Here is a 20,461-nt window from a genome sequence, read left to right on the forward strand (position 1 = left end):
CCTATATAAATATATATACAGATTTTGTAACACAAAAATGAAATTGTACTAGTAAAAGTAGAAGCTCAAGTCAAAGGGTAACTCACTCTATAACTTCTATCATGGTTATCCAACAGAACATCATATAACAGGTTACTGAGTTAATATCATCAGCCTTCTGAAATAAAGGAGTTTGTTGGAAATTCTGTAAATATCTAATCTCCCATTTCAATTAACTTGTCTAATTTCAAGAAAAGTAATAGAAAATATTTGTATATGTAACATTCATCATTATGTTCATGAAATGTTTCGCTATATAAATAGAACAAGAACATTTCTTACAATAAAAATGTTCAGCATCCAGCTTTACATAACATTATACATTAATTTCACAGAAAAAAGACCAAGTTTTGATCTACCAGAAAATATTGATATATTTGATTTTATTGTAAATGATGACAGAGTTTTAACTTTTTTTTTTTTTTTTTTTTTTTTTTTTTTTTTTTTTTCTTCTTTCTTTCTTTTTTTCTTTTTCTTTTTCTTTTTCCCTTTTCACTTTTTTTTCAATTCACACCACTTTTAACTTCTACAGAAAGAATGGGTTGTAGTGCAACACCATGGCCATGTTAAGTTTATTCACCCTCAATGTTTCACAAAAGTAGAAATAGAAATGTGACAAGAGTGAAAGCAAATATTTTGTAATGGAAGAAATTAGTAACAAGAAGGAAAAGATAATTCAGTTAAAATTCTTTTGTTTGTATTTGGTTTAAAACTGTCATTACAATAGGGCACTGGGGATACATTACAAGCATATAATGCGCTCTAGTACTTCTGGAAGGAGCACTGCATACTCTCAATATCAGCACAAGACAAATTATTACAATATTTAAATATTTTATTTTAATGAACCATATGTTCAACCAAAGTCAAATGAGCACAATTAGGTTAACTTCATTATATTGCTTCTTTAAATCTTTGCCAGAAAACTGATAATCACAATGTCTGTTTAGTCCATCTTGGGTTTGAACAGTTTTAGTGTAATTATAGGTATAATAAATAAACATCAAAAGGCAAAACAAATCATAGGTAGGTAGGTCCAATTTCTGTTATGTACCCTATCTCCAGGAAATTACAGAGGAGAATCAAAGAAAATGTTTAAGGGTGCAAATTTCCCTACAAATTATGAGGTTTATATTGGCTATATCATGCACTTACTGCTATTTAACATAAATATGAGCACAAATTTTATAAAATAAAATGTGGTTAAAAGCAAAACTGCTATACATTAAGTTTGCACATACAATTTTTATTAATATTTTAAAGTTTAGAATGCGGTTTAAAAGTTATATGTTAAATTGAAAAATATATAAGAGGAGGTTGGCAAGAAAATTCACCAATGTGTTACATTATTTTACACTAGGGTTTCTGTTTTAATCATATATGAATTCATTACATTATGCCCATAGTGGGAAATACTCTTATTGTGATTATCAATAAATCTACTTCTGGCAAAGGGTATCATTCTGAGGCAAAATGAGGAAGGGATGGATGAAATGTGGTAGAGGAAGCCTATGCACTTATTTTACACCTAAAAAGAAAAGACACTAGCATTACAGGATATATTTCCTTTTGTTTTTACTGAAATGAAAATTGCTAATCTTTAAATTGATATACCTTACGACCCATAGTTTAGGGACAGATCACACATGGAAGTTTTGCAAAATTAATGCTTCTAATCAAATTTTAACAAATATACATAGCACATCATGAGGCACTCTGGGAATTATCCTCTACGCAGCTCAGAATGCTACAGTTGATGTTTTGGTTTTATTGAAAGGATGTAATAAACCTTTTTTTCTATTTTTGTAAGGCTCTTCCTTTGCATGGAAAGAGTGCCATGCAAAATGATGATCCATAGTTAAGTACTGTATATTTATTAATTTCTTTTTGGCTAAATTACTTTTCACATAATGCTATTTTCTGGAATAGTACATGAATCCTTGTAAATGGCTAGAGAAGTCCTGAACAAGTGTTGTATATATATGGCTGGACTGGCTTGTGGCTTTTACACAATTACCTATTTGCAGCTGCTGGAATCCGAAGTATGCTTGCAAGACATGCTCTGCTCTGCTACCTGATAGTGGAGTGTTTAACATTGCTCCCCAACATCAAGTGACAACAGAAGGTACCAAGGAGTTACTTTTCTGATACCAGATTACTTCATGAGGCTAATGCATATGGTTGCTGTAGGTATGACATCATGATGAATGTGTGGCTGATTCAAACCCTCACTAAAAGTTTTTTGATAGAAAATTATTATTATGAAGATGACCACAATTTCACTGACCTATTGCAAAGTGAGTTGGTGTCTGTTTGGGAGATGACATGAAGTCCAATAGTCTGGTGATGGAAAAAAAAGGAATCACTACTTCCTTCATAGGGTAGACTTCCATAATGGACTAAAATATAAATCTAAGGTGTACAAAAATAATTGTACCAAGTAACATCAGTCAGAGAATTACTCTAAAGCTCTTATGAAATTAAAAGTGAGCAGATAGACAATTGCTAACCTTCCTTAGAGATAAACCTTACGTTGAACAATATATATATATATATATATAGGAGCAACAGCAAGATATAAAAATATGCGACAAATATGTTAAAGAATTTGTAAATGAAATAAATAAATAAATAAATATGTAAACATAAATAATAAAAATGAATCACTACCATAATGGAAACCAGGTTTTCACAACATACCAGATTTTCTTGTGTTCCATGCTAATTCTGGCTTTGTCTGACCACTACTTGCAGCTCCTCAACTTTCAGCTATATTAGGGACTATCACATGACATTAACCAGACATAACTATGCTCTATAAAAGTAATATGAACAAAAAATTCCTTATAATGTCACCATGTATTCTGATAATTCTTAGCCCATGAGAATATTGGCAAAGTTGGAAGTAACTACCAAGGACATAACATGCATGAGACAAACTTTTAAGTTCTTTATTGTCTTGCTTTACATTATGTGAACAGAAAGTTATGAAGATTACAATAATGGTATTATTACTTAATTTTAACATCCCAGACTGATTGGAGTTAAAAACGGTGAGGCGATGTTGCTGCTGCTTCTCTGAGTGACGAGGCGACGGCCATGTGGCTCACAACAGGCAGTACTGGGCCCGGGGGGAGGACACAGCCTAGAGGCACATCAACACCGCCACGTCTCCAAGCTGGTGCTCACCAGTGGCTGTGTGAGACCCTAGCTGCATAATGCTATTGCATCATGTTGGCACTATCTAGTCTACAGGAATAGAAATAATAGAACAAGTTCCATACAGAAAAAGCAGTATTAAAATATCACATCTCCACAAGTGAAAGATGCAACCCAGAGAATGCCATTGTGAAGCCGAGGCAGCAGCCTACTAGAGTCCATCTCTGTCCTTCCATGAACCTCCATCTTTCCATCAGCCACTTCCTGCAGTATCTGAAATGTCTTTGCAGAGCTGAGTTGCAGCTGCTGCTGCTATCTAGTTTTCTCTTGTCACTCAACCCACTGCACATTATTTTTTTCTTTTAGACACCAGCTACAAAGGTATAGTTTATCCACTCAAGACCACTTCATGTTCCATGATATGTGTTCTTTCTATGCATTGGTCACCTAAAAGCAACTTGCCAATTTGCTAGGAAACAAATTTCATCAACACTTATACACTAGACAGCCTGATATTTATTCCACCACCACCTTCAGCACTGTAAGACACCCAAAGAGATTATTCAAACTTCACCCCATTCCCCTGATAGTCTGCTGGAAATGGTTGCATATTATGATCTGCTTGAACAACGCAGTGATGAGACTCCAGAGGAAGCTACAGCAGAGTCTTCCTATTAAGCAACTTGTTATTTTCATCACTCCTACTTTTTTGATAAATGATATAACCAGCATAAAGGCATTTCAAACAAATCACATTGCGGCTTAGCTGAAAAAAATGCAATCCATAATAATATTAAATGAAACTATTCAAAGGTTTAGATCCGGCATGATCTGGACCCTGAGCAGGCTGCCACACTCACACCCTACTCTGCTTCAGGTGTATGTACATGTACAGTTAAATTTACAAACATACAAGGCAGAAGTAAAGCATGTGGCAAAGGCTAGTCTACATCTCGTGTGACATACATACAAAGTGTCCACACCATCTCATCAGTTGTGTAACAAATTTTTTCCAACAATCTCATCACATCTCTAGCTTATAATTAATAATATTACACATCAAGGTTTGACTGTACATTGTATACAAGCTTTACTGAAAATAGATTGGCTGATTTGTGCAGGTGCCTTGATGCCCATCAAGAACATGGAAGGGGCAGGTGAACACCACCAGGTTCCTGTAGGATCCAGCTGGTCTGAGTGCACTTCTCTAGCCTATCTGCAGGAAGTAACTTGTGCACTTGTTTATCCTGGGTGGTGGTGCTTGTTCACTGCACATCAACAGTCCCTTGGGAAAGTTACCTAATACAGTCCATTAAAACAACCTAACATATGGTAAATACAGGTGACAAGTCTCAACACTGCTCTATGCTTCTGCAACCCAGAACAGTTATAAACTGCAGGCTTATGGAAGATTGCTAAGTTATTCAATATAAATTCTAGGAATTGCAATCCGTAAGTGAGCGCACACGGTGTGGATTTGTAACTCGGTGGCAAAACAGTGACAAACGGGCACAGTGGTTAAATGGGTGTGATCTTCCTACTCCATTGGACGCAGAAAGTGGAGTGTACAACACCAATCCCATAAACGCTGTGGCTGTGATGGTGACCAGAATATTGGCAGTACTGAAGTAGTTGCTGTCTCTAGTAGTCTCTGTGATGATGATATTAATTATCTACACAATTTACACACATTTAATCCCATAATGATGGTAGCAACAGGGTGAGGCACAACTTCGGGGGAGGAGGGGGAATGGAATTAAGTCTGACTGATGAATATCCTGGTTATGGAATATAGTGGTTACAAAGCAGGTGCCTAATATGGGTTCTCAAATTGATGGTATTGTTAATTTTAATGAATATTCAGGAAGGTGGTGGCGGTGATGGCCAGGATGAGTGCACGTTTACAGATCTCTTGAATAGTTATGTTGGTTGCCAGGTTGGTGCACACTAATGAAGAGTTTGGTAGGAAGGGGGCAGTGCACACTACAGTTCCTGGGATAAATGGTTTTATTGTTCACCTCTTGCAGGCATCTGCACAAGACACCACCTGCACAGCACACATTCCCCTAGAAAGGGGGCACCAGCAGCTATAGATGAGTCACACTATTGCACCAGATTAACACACAATAATTAGGTTCTTTCACATAGGCCAGCCAGTATCATAAATAGTTTGTTTGAGCCTCTGCACACCCCTTCCACTAAACATTGGTACTGGTTGCATAAATCATTGGTGAGAGCAAACATCAACTCCCACTCTCAGGAAAAAAAATGCACTTCCTATGAAAAAAATAAAATAAATAAATAAATAAAGTAAATTGAAAAATAAAAAATAAAAATGAAATCAAAAGGGAGAGGATATACTCAGCACAGGAAGCACGATCAGTAAAACTGGGTAGCTTTTCCATTACTACCCAACTTACTGACCAGTGGGGCCCATGCTTCCCAACCAGCTGATCAGCTAGCAACACAGGGGACAACAAGCAAGTGAAATCATCCACATAAACTAGACTACAAAACAGTGAGGCCTCATTGCCCCAAGTCCACACATATGGGGATGACTAGACATTGCCAAATCAAGACCAAGTCCTGTAACTTTTTGTTCTTTTTCCCAGTGACTACTTGGGCCACAACACAATGGCTATAAATAGCATCAAGAATTGGTGCACACAGACTCTCAACCTATGTACAATCATGAGAGGAAAGGATGACTACCTTGACAGACAGAGGAGACATAATGTGGTTTGCATGAATCAAACTTGGGCAATGACATACACTATTTCCTAACTAATGCAAAGGAAACTACAATCACAAATTCACTTTTGTGACCTGAACAACCTGCTGATCAGTTCAATATTAAAAGCCCTCTCCAAAACACAACAATTGGCCTACCTATAATAGTAGATTAAAAAGTCCAGTAAAGTAAATCATAACCCAGAATTAGGCCCAATACCTATGCATGAAATCATTTGTAAATAATTCAATTTGAACCAAATCCTAGCAAGGAACTGGTGAGCATAGCACAGCCCCCACAGGGAGCAGCGAACTGGTCCGCATCTTGTGGGACATGTACAGGGCCACTCTTTTCTCGGTAACTTCTCCAAGCCAAACAGCACCTTCAACGCTCCTCCCATCTCATACACACATCTTACAATCTCTCCTACTGAGTAATTACAAAGGTCATCAGTTTATGTAGGCTACCATATAGTACATATTACATACAGAATAGACATATAGCCTAGATTGCTATCCTTACACCATTTTCCCTGCTGATGTTACCTGGGGAAAGGGTATAGTTTGTACCCCTAAAGGTTATCCAGGGCACCATCACTCTTCAGTAGCTTACACGTATGTCTCTACAACAACAGGACTCGGAAAATTTGCACAGCTATGCTTATGGCTTCATTTTTATGACCAGAATACATTCAAAACTAAATTGAGTTGTATGGTTGATGCATGTGAACTTGGTGATGGTATTCCACAGGTCCAGCCCCAGGCCCACATGATCATCAGGAAGGGTGTAGGGCCAAGCGCGCCCACACCATTATGACGCCACTTCTCAGGCCAACCTCCGACCATCTGCACTACACCATTCATGTATTCTCACTGTTGTTTCTGCTGATGATTCAGCTCTAGTGCTTGTAGCTTCTTCCAGAGTTCATCCCTCTCTCGTTCACGCTTCTTCTCCCTGGAAGAATGGAAACTTTCTTAAAAAAAGGAACTATACATATTTACATTTCACATCATTAACCCAAAATGCCCTTATTTTGTATAATAAATAAATGAATAAGGAAAAAAGGAAGGAAGAAAGAAAAGAAAAAGAAAAGAAAAACAACAAGAAAAAAAAGTTGGTTCATTAGTCTAGAGCACTCTATGCACTAATATGGAGTAAACAGGACCCACACAAAATAACTATCAGCCTATATCAGGATCATCAATATCAATTTATATCTATAAGGTGCACATGATTATTATCATTGTTGCTGTTGTTGTTGTTGTTGTTGTTGTTGTTGTTGTAGTTGTTGATGTTGATGATGATGATGATGATGATGATGATGATGATGTTGATGATGATGATGAAGATGAAGATGATGATGATGATGATGATGAAGATGAAGATGACGATGATGATGATGATGGGGAGAGGGTGGGGGGTTGTAACCACATACTGCTTACTTTATTCTGAATAAAGTGAATAATGATAATGGTTAAATATGAGTAGGGGTTTGATAAATAGATGTGTGTACGGTTTACAAATTTGCTGAGAACAATTTTGGCTGAAAAGGATGTCCTATGTATATTTGTTCCTTAAATATTAAGCCCAAAATGTACAAATAAAAAATGAAAAAGTATTCCTAACCTTTGCCTCTCTGCCTTATAAGAAGCTGTAAGTTCATCAAACAGCTTACTGTTCATTTCCATAAATGTTTTGAGCACATTATAAACTAGTGCAACAATGGTCTGGTTCCAGTGTTCCTGAAAAAGAGATCAAATAAATTAGCAAAAATTATGTCAAATTATACCACATATAAACACACTTTTTTAGCATAAAGCACACACAAATGAAATACAACAAGCATTTAACACAATGCTTGCAGACCACGCAAGGTCTTATTAAATCTGGACAGAATTCCGTTTCTTCTAATTTGATTATGAGACCATAATAACAGCATGACAGAAACTTGAGCCTTTGCTTTTTTTTATCTAAATACATATACACAACTTTTCAGTGGACTAGAATACATTCAAAAGGACTGAGTACTTTCAAAATAAGGTTAATTTTTAATCCACACAGAGCATTTGCTAAAAGTGTGGGACTGCACCTACATACAGTATTTGCTGTAAGGATTTCAGAATTACATGAATCATGTACACTTTGAACAGTGCTTTATTTTATGTAATATTTCATTATATTCCAATTAGCATGCAAACACTGGTATTTAGTGAATGTGCGACTGGCAATTCATTTAAAATGGATTTAAGTCTAGTAAGTTGCCATGACAATCTTTAAAATAATCTACATGTCAATTATTACACACCTCCTTTATTGATATACATTCAATTTTGGTAACTTTGACTCTTGGCATGAATTTTTCATATTTTAATCAAAACATACAAGTTCTCATTTCTAACTGGTTATGAACCTGCATGTGATTGTGAACATATGCAACAGCAGAACCAAAGATTTTTGGGGGGAATCATTTTGAACTGGTTCTTGGTTGAACAATGTACTTGAATATTTTGTTAATATTTTCTCCTACGCACTGCCCCAACACTTAGCAACATTACAAGTAACAAATAGAGACTAAAATTCAACAAAATAAATACTGAATATACTGAGAACATAAAAGGCCATCACTGTTACTTCTTGACTGAATGTAGGCATGTAGGCTACTATGGAATCACCGATTGCCAACAATAATATTACCAATCAAAAATGGGATAATGCCATGTGCACAACTTATATAACCTCAAAACAACCAATGTGTCTAATTTCGCATGACGGCAGAAAGCCGTGTTATATGATAAAACCATATTTACAAAATTTTGATTATCAACCTAATAATCTTTGGTAAAAAATTGTATAAAGGAACAAATGAAAAATGAGTACATTACTAAAAATGAAGTATTAAACCAATTTTATGTCTACTGAAAATTTATTGATTCAGGTTTCAAATCCTTTGTTTTTTAGAACTCTGACCCAAAAGGACTTGCCACTGAGAGAAGTAAGGGTTCTACCATACATATGTTATGGATACTTTGCAGGATAGGAAGGAGGGAGGAAATGAAGGAAGGAAGAGGAAACAAATCTGCTTAAGATACACTACAGTTGTTAATTTAGCTTCATAATACTGTTCTTTGTAACTACATATTTTATATTGCAAGTTGAACCATGAACTGAGACTTGTTGTTACACAGTTCTGCGGTTAGGACTTCTCAAGTGCAGAAACATGGCAGAAGCCTCTTGTAATTTCTTCCATGCAAAGAGCATAGCCTCTGAAAATATCTAAAATCCAGAAGAATAAAAGGCAAAGACGAAAAAGGGTAATGACGCCGATTAAGATGGAATCAGGAATACGAGGATACCAAAACTTGTCTTAAGCTTACCTTGCTAATTCTGTATAATGCTGGGAACATTATAGGCAGGATCACATTCGAGTTCTCCTCAATGAGGCTCATGATATACTCGTTGTTCCAGAAGTACAATGCCCTCTCCGCAACCTGGGGTAAGAAAATTTGAACTTACAATAGTGTGAAAGTTGATGGAGAGCAGCCTGTCTTCCTTGGAGACTAAGTTAAATTACTTGTTAACACTATTTATTTATCTATTTATTTATTTATTTATTTATTTTTATATGTTTGATATAAAAGCATGTTGAGGAATTAATTTACTAAAGAATCACTAACTATTCTGAGGCAGTTCATTTATATAGCAACAACTGCATCAACCAATTTCCTGTGCACAAGTATGAATACACTATTTACACACAAAGACGCATACACCCACACGTGTGTGTGTGTGTGGCTTTTTTTGGCGCGCGCGTGCATACTTTTTTAAAAATCTATATTTCTTCTTCAATGATTTGTGTAGGTAAAGAAACTGTTGTAACTGTCTCCCTTTTTTTCAATAAATTTAATACCTTTACTACACTTATCTTGTATTACATGCAGTGTATGGTTAATATTCCCAAGTAAAAGTGACAAAAGGATCAATTCAACTTTCCTATTCTTGGTAACAAGGGAAACAAATACTACAGAAAATTCAGTAGTAGTAGTAGTAGTAGTAGTAGTAGTAGTAGTAGTAGTAGTAGTAGTAGTAGTAGTAGTAGTAGTAGTAGTAGTAGTAGTAGTAGTAGTAGTAGTAGTAGTAGTAGTAGTAGTAGTAGTAGTAGTAGTAGTAGTAGTAACTATTACTACTACTACTACAAACTACTACTACTGCTACTACAATCATTTACAGACATTATCATCATTAAAAATTAAAAAGAAAGAATCCTTTTTCAACTTACCTGGAAATGAGGACTGGAAACACACTTTGCTATCTGTTTGAATAGTGGCTCTTGGATCTTTACAAATTGTGACGGCTCTATCACATCGAGAATTTCTTCAATCTCACCTAAAAACATTACCTGAAAGCAAAGAAGGTATCTTTAAATCTGTGTATGTATATACTACATTATATATATATATATATATACTCACTCCAAGAGCATCACAACATGAAAACTACAATTAAGTATCATGCTGTGACCCACGGCGGCTCAGACATGAACCTACCGTTAAAAGAAGAAGATATATATATATATATATATATATATATATATATATATATATATATATATATATATATATATATATATATATATATATATATATATATATATATATAATTTTTTTTTTTCCTTTTCTTTTCTTTCTTTCTTTTTTCCTTCTAGAAACACACAAAGAAAAGTATACATATCTACTTGCAAAGATAAAAGAAAAGCTAGTCTAATATGAAATTTAAAATATAAATTAAAATTACACTCACCTCTTTCTGACTACATGTTTTGGGCCAGAATTTGAGTAGGCCCTTAATAACAGGTTCAGTAAGGGTGGGGTCCTTCTCAAGGAACTGTACCACACAGTAGGCCAGCTGGGCATGGTACAGGCTTAAACATTTGACTTTGTGCAGTGGGATCAGCACCTTGATCAAAAACTGCTTATGCTCTGCTTTTAATGGCAAAGCAAAACCATTAATTATACTGAAATAGGTAAGTCAACAAATTAGGACTGTGAAGAAGAGACAGTGGTTGCAACAGAGGTATCTTAAGTTTTAACCATATTGAAGAATTAACATTATAAACATTATTTTTTTCTCCATAATAACAAAAAGGCTAAATAACAAAGCATGACAGAATGTAGTCTACATGCAATAAGAACTCACCTTCCCAATATTTCTAGTAGCTCTCCGACACCATTAAAATGTTCCGTTTCATATACAAACCTGTAAGAGTGAAAGATATGATCTCTTATCATGTGCATAAGTGCTGAAAGATAACTGCATTCATTAGAGTTTGAATAAAAGATATATCAAAATGGAAACTTTAAAATAATTTTGGATTAAATACATAAAATAAGTGAATGTAAATAACTGCTAACCAGTTGTATCTGGGTGTCAAGGCATTCTAGCCAAGGCCCGAGCATCAAGATTATCTTGATGGTTTGCAATTTTGATTACATTCCTCAAGGCACATTAAACACTTTATATTTGCAGCATACTATGCATCTACATGCAGTCATACAGCCAAAGTTGGCTGAAGACTTAACAGGGATGCAGAGTAAAAAAAAAAAAAAAAAACAGCTGAAATCACTGAATAGTCCTAGACAACTTCATAAATGGCTGCTCAATGTAGGAGCCTGAACTTTGACCCTAGTGATAATTTAGAACCCCTGGGTGCAACAGATTATGCAGGATACATTAACATGACATTATTTCTCTTAAATATCTATGTAGCTATAACAGCTACACAAATATAACATTATCATGGAACAGAAAATACAACTGATTAATCATTCAGGAATTCTGCAAGATCCTTGAAACAACAAATTTAAGAACATCTAACATCTAGTACATCCTTCAAGAGACAATCATACATATTTTTAAAAAGTAATAAAAACTTTCCTAGCAATTTCACTAGACTTATGCCCTGTTCTCATATATAATTACAAATAAAGACATCCCTGGTTGTATGAAAAATTCATGTACAATTGATTAATTAGTCAAAACATTCTTTCCTAAACCATTTATTACTGATTCCTGCCAATTTATTTCATGATCTGTGATGTTATCATAAGTTCACTAAGCCAAATATTGAAAGAATTATGCACTTTTACAAGATGCCAAATGTTTGTGTTCAATCTGCAGTGTTTTCTGATTTTGTTACAGAATTATCATTGCATTCAGGCATGGTATGTTACAAATAACTATCTTGCTAGGGACATGTGGCATGCCCTTATCATCACATTCAGCATTTTTGCTGGCCCAGAGGTACTGGCCTCAAAGCATAGTGGAAGTGAGGCAAAAGAAAAGCCTAACACTAGGAGTCAATATTTTCTGCCTCCAGTGCCATGGATAAATTGCTCATTTTTATTCTCGTTATTATGATCATTTTCAGTGACTTTGCATAAAGCAAGGATGCTTGTATTGTATATGAAACATCATGAGATACTTGAGTAATTACTAGTAAGCAAAATGAGAGAGTAAATAGATTAGGTTAAATGGTACAGAATATACACCACTCTTAACATCACACCAGGGTGGCTGGCACGCCAGTATGGCGTACCAACAGTATGTTTACATAGGCACAAGCACTCAATAAATAACCAATGGGGTGCTGAGCACAACTCAGGCTGGGGAGTATCTCAGTGTGAGCCATTGCTCAGGCTCTGCAGTCCACAGGTTGAAATAATTTTACAATATTATTAGAGAGATGAGGAATACACAGATAGGCAGATATGTAGGCAGGTTGGAAGGTAGGAGGGGGTGAAGAGAGAATGACAGGTAGAGGTAGAGAAGGGAGGGAGGGAGGAGGGAGGGAGGGAGGGAGGGAGAGAGAGAGAGAGAGAGAGAGAGGAGAGAGAGGAGAGAGAGAGAGAGAGAGAGAGAGAGAGAGAGAGAGAAGAGAGAGAGAGAGAGAGAGAGAGAGAGAGAGAGAGAGAGAGTATAATGGTCTCTAATTTGAATTATACTAGAAGAGAGGAGAGAGAGAGAGAGAGAGAGAGAGAGAGAGAGAGAGAGAGAGAGAGAGAGAGAGATAAAAGAGACAGACAGATAGAGAGAGATAAAAGAGACAGACAGATAGAGAGAGATAAAAGAGACAGACAGATAGAGAGAGCCAAAGAGAGAGAGATTACGATGCTACAAGAGGTACATTAATAATACTTAACATTAAGAATTTAAGACAAATTTAATACCTTGATGGTAGGTAAACATTTAGATTAGCTAATCAAGTAACTGAGCATCAAGTTTACATTAACCGATCCCAAACACCACCATTCTTGTGGTGTGCATTATCTGACAAGAATTTAACATTTCAGAAAACATTTTTTTGTGTTTCCAAAGACAAGATATGCTGAAACCAGGCAAATATGGATTATGAAACATGACATGATTACTAATATGTTAATTCATATATTTTAATGCCATGTTCTAATTGCTGTGTTACACTCATGATCGAAGTACAACATGGCATAAGGCCCATAAACTTTCCATAATAGTGGTAAGAAAATTAGGTCACTCACCTAAGGAAAATATTGTTTATCTGTTTTCTGATGAATGCTCTAAGACCCAAAAATTTGCCATATATCCTGTGAAGAACAGTCTTGAGAAAATCTCTTTCTCGGGGATCTTCACTGTCAAATAATTCCAAAAGCTGTCGGGAAGGGAAATAATTAGTCAAAAACCTTCATGCAGTAATCAGAAAAATATTCAAGTTTCATAAAAATGTAATCTAAATACAATATAACAAAGATAACCTTACATATTAAGATAAGATACAACATTCAATAATCCTGACACAAACAAAAGGGAAATTCACCTGTAAAACGAATTTCTGATCTATTACTCTCTTGCCAATCGCAGGCTGAAAGTCTGGACTCTCTAAGAAACGTAGGAAGAACTCATAGACCAGCTGCAGGTGTGGCCAAGAAGCCTCTAGCGTTGGGTCATCTTCCTCTGGGTCGAAGTCTGGGTTGTCCGAAGGGGGAAGTGTTCGGAAAAGATTGCAGGCAATCTGCAAGGAAGGAAATGGCCTTTTATTCACAAGACTTGTTCCCATGAGCATTTTTGGTATCATGAAATTCCTTCTAAACAGCTTTAATTTGTGTCTAAGACCATTTATTCAGTAGAATTATTTCTGTCAATTAGGGTGTGCTGCAAGGCTAATAAGATCTTAATTAAATATTATGCAAATATATGTGTATGCAAACATAAACATAGATATGTATATACATATCTATACATATAAATATATATACATATACATATATACATATACATACACATATTCAATATATTTACACACACACACACACACACACACACACACACACACACACACACACACACACACACACACACACAAAGAGAAATGCACACACGCACACGCACACGCACACCACACACACACACACACACACACACACACACACACGCACACACACACACACACACACACACACTTATATATGTATATGTATATGTATATGTGTGTGTGTGTGTGTGTGTGTGTGTGTGTGTGTGTGTGTGTGTGTGTGTGATTTTGTGTGTGTGCGTGTGTGGTTGTGTGCGTTGTTGTGCGTGTGTGCTGTGTGTGTGCGTGTGTGTGTGTGTGGTGTGTGGTGTGTGTGTGTGTGTGTGTGTGTGTGTGTGTGTGTGTGTGTGTGTGCGTGTTTCTCTTTGTGTGTTTTTATTTGTTTGTGTGTGTGTGCATTTGTTTGTTTGTTTGTATGTGTGTGTTTGGAAAGCTGCTTTCATCTTCTTATTGTCTTTATTGTTATTAATATTTTAATAACAGTATAATAATTATACCAATAATGATAAAAATATCAATATCAATAGTATTAGAAAGAAAAAAACATTTTTCCCATTAAGTCAAAGAGCCATCTGAATGCAAAAATATCCGCAAAAAATACTACATAAAATAAATATAGGCCAACTATAAGATTTCAAGAACTTTGTCCTTTTAGTAATAAGAAAAAATCCTTTATATGACCTTTTTTTTTTTTTTTCTTATTGTACAACTCAACAAAATGCCACACTGCAACTTTTGTTTGTCAATCATACTTAACCCTTTCCCGACGAGTAGTATTCATAGTGGCCCGGGCCCTGCTGCCGGGGGCTTATATCGTCGCTCTAGGATGTGCAACTACTCATGCCAAATACCAGCATCCTATGCTGTTTCTTCGTAATACTACGAAGATATGTTGTATTTTCAGTTTTCATTATTTTCTAAAGTCTCTACTTGCCAAACTTCCTGATAAATCGAGATTGAAGGGTATTTTTGTTGTTATATAGACTCCATAGTTGATCATTATTCAGTCTATAGTCTGAATAAAATAAGCAGTGTCCAGCATCCTGGAGTTGAAATCATCAGTTTGTTGCATTTTTTTTTTCATAGTAAAAATGAGAGTTAAAAACAACTTAATCACACTTTCACTGGCAGAAAAATAATATTTTGCAGTGATTGTAACAAAAAAAAAAAATCATGGCATCTCCATACATCCACCATGGCATGTCCATACATGCCCTCGGCAGATAGTCCCGCCATGCCATGGTATGTGCGTATATGCCACCCATCAGGAATGGGTTAAACATAAATGGCCTTGCAAGTACTTGTCACCAAGAAGTCTATTACTAGTGCTACCTATCTCACCTGTTTACCCTTTTCCTTAATTTTCAGAAATAGGCTCTTTTACCTTATACTATTAATTTTAATAACATTATAATTACCTTAATGTCTACAATGATAACAACAAGATCATATTGATAGCATTTCTAATAATAATAATAAAAAAATAATAATAATAAATAAATAAATAATAATAATAATAATAATAAAAATCAAGGGAGAGTGAAACCAGGTCATGTGATCTACTAATCGACTCCTTGGTGGATGAGCACTTGTGGGGTCATCTATGAATAGAAACATTTTGCAAAAGAAAATTACAGCAACCACTGGATTGGTAGAATCCAGTTAAGAGCTGGTAAGTTTTCTTCTTAATCCATTGGCACTGACCTAAGGTCTGGGAAGTTTTCCTCTTAATACCTCAAAGTGAACCAGGAATCAAAAACTAATAAGGATAGTATTTAGAGGGGTCTTTCTTGTGTGCACTTAATCCGGAAAAAGAAAATTTGTTTTATTTCATTAACTCATCTCTCTGAAACCACATTAGCAAACTACTATGACACGCAGAATCCTGGGACTTTCTTTCATAAAAGTGTAGATCTAAATACATTCCTACTGATCTACAATCCACCAGGAGTTCATTTGTTGATCCTGCTGTTTAACCCGAGAAGCAAAACCCCACAATAGTGATTTTAACAGAAATATTTCATATTGCACTTTAGCTTCATATAGTAAGTTGGATTCACATTGTGTTCATAGATTGTGTTGTCTGAAATGTATAATCATTTTCTAAATGCTTATTAGAGCCCAAATATGAAAGGTGCTTAAAAATCATCCTCTTGTGCATGGTCTGCTTGTATCCTATGCTGAAGTAGTTGGACTTACCAATGTAATCTTCTTCACAACCCAACCTTATATTTTTCTTTCAAATTATCTCCAGCTATTACAATTTCCTGATAAGAATCTACTTATCTATCAGTGATTGGTGGGGAAAATTTAGTAAATACAATTTTTGGTTCAAATGTGGAATGGTCACAATATGTTGGTACTCTTTACATACACATAATTTAGAAAATAAGGATTATTTTCTGGCAATGGCAGTTTTTTTTCTATAATCAACAGAAAACACCTAATGTAAATATTCTGAAGATTACGAGAATTTATCATTCATATCAATGCTATATACACCAACCTCTTTTCAGGAGTCCTAATGGAAAGTGATGGAAATATCTAATATTCACTTTAATAGGGTGACTTATATTCAAGTTTAAATGGTGGTATTAGCACTCAATAAATAATCTATGTTGTAATTGATATTTCACAGAATAAAAAGAGAAAGGAAAACAATATTCACTAACAATAACAACTCAAAACAACATTGGAACTTTTTACTATCAATCATCAAGACTGGAATATGAACTGTACTAATACAAAATTAAAAGGAAAAAATAACAATTTCTATATGTGCACCCTGAAATCTATAAATTCTAAAAAAAAAAAAAAAAAAAAAAAGATAGCAGAGCCAATGGGTTTTGGACTTCCAATTTTCAAACACATACATATCTTACAGAAGATTAATCACTACAGATATCAAACTGACAAAGAACCTCATGGCTCTGATAATAAAAGGAGTAATTTTTTGTTTTTTTTTGTGTGATGCTGTGGGCTCTGGGCTGAAGACAAAAGCTAGCAAGAGTTTCTGTTAGCTATACAGCCATAATTTTACATTCTCTTCCAAATAAAAAATGAATTTACAATTTTGAAACATGTCATCAAATGTATGCATTCTGTTTCTTTTTAAATGAGACATCAGAATCAATATATAGTATAGTAAAAATATGGTAAACAGCTAAACAAGGCACAGAACATAAGACACCAGATGCCCTCAATCAAGGCGCACGCAAGCCTTGGCTAACCCACCAACTGAGGCAATACCTTCATTCAAAAACCAATGAAACCATCTCAACAACACAAAGCATTACAAGTTTTGCATTTTTTCTTGATAACGTATTTAACAAGTTGACGATTAGGAGTTCAGGACTCACAGTGAGTATGATTTGGGTAATAATATAGAGCAGGTACAAAGTCTAAATGAAATAAGCTATTTAGGCATTAAACTAAAGTTCAAAACCTGCTTCTATCAGTCTCCACGTTCAACCCTTTGGATCTCGGTGCAGTGACCATTATGTCATGAAAAAATCTGGCAGAGAGCCAAGTGACATGAACATGCCATCACGGCAATATTTGGCTGAAGGCTGAAGTGACAGGATTATGCCATCATGAGAATTTCAGTTGAAAGCCAAGGTACTGGGAATGACTTGCCATGAATGCACAAAGCTATTGGAGGGGAATTGGACTTGGTGGGCATTTAGGAAGGGGCACTTGCATTATTTCAATCAGTAAACTAATGTTGAATGTGACTCCATGAAACGTGACTGGAAGAGCACTGGCACTTGGGAGATGGCTAATAAGCTAAAAACACATATCTACAAAAAGAGATAATTGCATTGCAAAGGGGGGACAATGAGTCTTGACACCACTAGAGAGTTTGCGTGGGTTGGGCCTATAAGCACACAGCTGGGATAGTGACCTCTCAAGTAAGCCTGGATTTTGGGCCACACGTAGGCAGTGAGATCCAATGTGTTAATAAGTGTTCTGTAATTAATATCTCATTAAACCTTAATCCCTATCTGTCAGTATCTGTTTTGGAATCGGTATGCTGCAATTATCCTTATCAGAGAATACCTCACAATGTTAAGTTATTTAATATCTATGCTAAGGAGTTAAAATATAATACTTTATTCATTACTTATTTCTTCTTTTTACTAAACTAATGTTTTTCAAAACTGGAAGCATGTAAAATACAAGACTTTAATTAACCCAATGAAGCACTTACTCAAAAAGGAGTCAAATAGCTTACCTACTTGAACTCACTGGTTTAACCTTAAATTTTGTGAAAATGTTTTTATTCTATTACTGTCATTACCCCTATTGTTATAATTTTTATTATTATCATAACATCAACCAATGTCTCTACATGGCATGTATGTCATGGGATGCCAAGAATGCTGTCTCAGCGGGGACATATACATCAAGCTATCATTATCTCAGTCCAATCAGATTTGTAGCCTTGTAAGCATTTCAGCTGGCCTGAGAACATGGAGTTAATCATAATCAGCAATAAACAAAAACTTTCTTATCCCATCATTCAAGGAATGGGGTAAGTAGGTGAGGTCAGGTAGGCTAAGTAACTGATTCAGGTGACTAAGCTTATGGAGTCATGTATATATATAAATTATGCAAAAATATATACAAAACAATACATGTCAATGCATGTATAAATGTACTCAAATAAAAACTGTAAATAATAATTTACTAGCTTCTTATCAATATGATATGGAGAGACTGACAAAATTTCCCTTAATCTTAATATATTTTCTGTAAAACATGTCATAATTATAGGCTATTAGAAATCCTTAGCCTATCCATGCATTGTTTATGCTCCTGACCATCATATATTTTTTTACCAAATAACATGGCAATAATCCTAAATAAGCATCTTGCAAAAATATAGCTTTCACACAGTATAGAAAAAAAACTGTTCTGGATGCACGGAGGCTCCAAGGACCAAATATTTTATTAGTAAATCTACATGAATAAGCACATCATTTAATTAATAAATACTACTTTCAATCAATAGATGTTTTATATATTACACATAATACTAGCAACTTGAATTATCTAACCTGCTAAACATGTCAGAAAACATTGACATCTGACCAACTGACGTTCACATGAGCAATCTCCCTTAGTTTCACCTTTTATAACCTTTAGGGTCTTTCTTAAAACTTTTGGTTATTTCTTACTGGCAGATCAGTGCACAGGTGTACCTCGGAGTTGGGTCACGGTCAGTTACAAGAATAACTTTCTCCCCACAATGAAGCAAAAAGCACATATTCCCACTTATGAATTATTGGCCAAAAGAATTTCCATATATAAATTCTTTGCTTTCAGCTTATTCTGGAGTCTTGTATATACACAATTGCATAATCTAACCAGTTCTTTAATACAGTTCAAAACCTTTCAAATATCCTATTGCTTCACTTGCAAAGTATAGAAAATCCAATAAAGTGGGAGAAAGCACAAAAAAAGGAAAATATCCAAAATTAAATTCTTCAATAAACAAAGTAAGCCTTATTTCTACTTATGCTACTTTGCAATCACAGCCAAAGTTCCTTTGAGATTAATGACAGAAATAAATCTTACCATTCGGATTATCTCCGGGTACACAGGCTCAGTCAAAACTCCTCGTCCTGCTGTGATGTAATCGACAAGTTCATTAAGTGTGCTGCGCTTCATCTCCTTGCCTTTCAGGTCGGCCACTGGATCAAGAAAATCGAAGCCCACACAGCACTGCCTGAGCTTCCGCAGAAAGAGGTCCTCTTGTTCTGACCCTGGGACATCTGGGCAATGAAAGTCAAAACATCAGTAAATCATGGTGATAAAATAGGGAGCTGCTTCACAATGCATACATCACTGTATATGAATATACTTATATTTGCTTAACATTTTAATGCAGTTTCAAAAACATCAAATGAGTCTTGTTACTAATTACTCAACATAAATTGAAAATAGACAGGAGGAAAAGAAAGACAGTGAGAGAAAGTGCAAGAGAGAGAGAGAGAGAGAGAGAGAGAGAGAGAGAGAGAGAGAGAGCGGGAGAGAGGGAGAGAGAGAGAGAGAGGAGAGAGAGAGAGAGAGGGGAGGGGAGAGAGAGGGAGAGAGGAAGAGAGAGAGAGAGAAGAGAGGGAGAGAGGAGGGAAGAGGAGAAGAGAGGAGGGGAGAGAGAGAGAGAAAAGAGAGAGAGAAAAGAGAGA

The 20,461-nt window shown here is 35.4% G+C and overlaps 1 protein-coding gene across 1 annotated transcript; it reads right to left on the reverse strand.

Moving 5' to 3' along the window:
* Positions 1-719: 719 nt before the first annotated feature.
* Positions 720-20,047, reverse strand: LOC119578879 (serine/threonine-protein phosphatase 2A 56 kDa regulatory subunit epsilon isoform-like; the record flags this gene model as incomplete). Its single annotated transcript, XM_037926538.1, is given in 9 exon segments — positions 720-6,883; positions 7,556-7,671; positions 9,304-9,417; positions 10,206-10,325; positions 10,727-10,940; positions 11,123-11,182; positions 13,480-13,610; positions 13,776-13,970; positions 19,851-20,047. Coding segments are annotated over 9 exon segments (1,232 nt in total), but the record flags the coding sequence as incomplete, so codon positions are not given.
* Between the last annotated feature and the right edge of the window lie 414 nt (positions 20,048-20,461).

This window comes from Penaeus monodon, chromosome 11 (assembly GCF_015228065.2).
Source record: "Penaeus monodon isolate SGIC_2016 chromosome 11, NSTDA_Pmon_1, whole genome shotgun sequence".
Lineage (NCBI taxonomy): Eukaryota > Metazoa > Arthropoda > Malacostraca > Decapoda > Penaeidae > Penaeus > Penaeus monodon.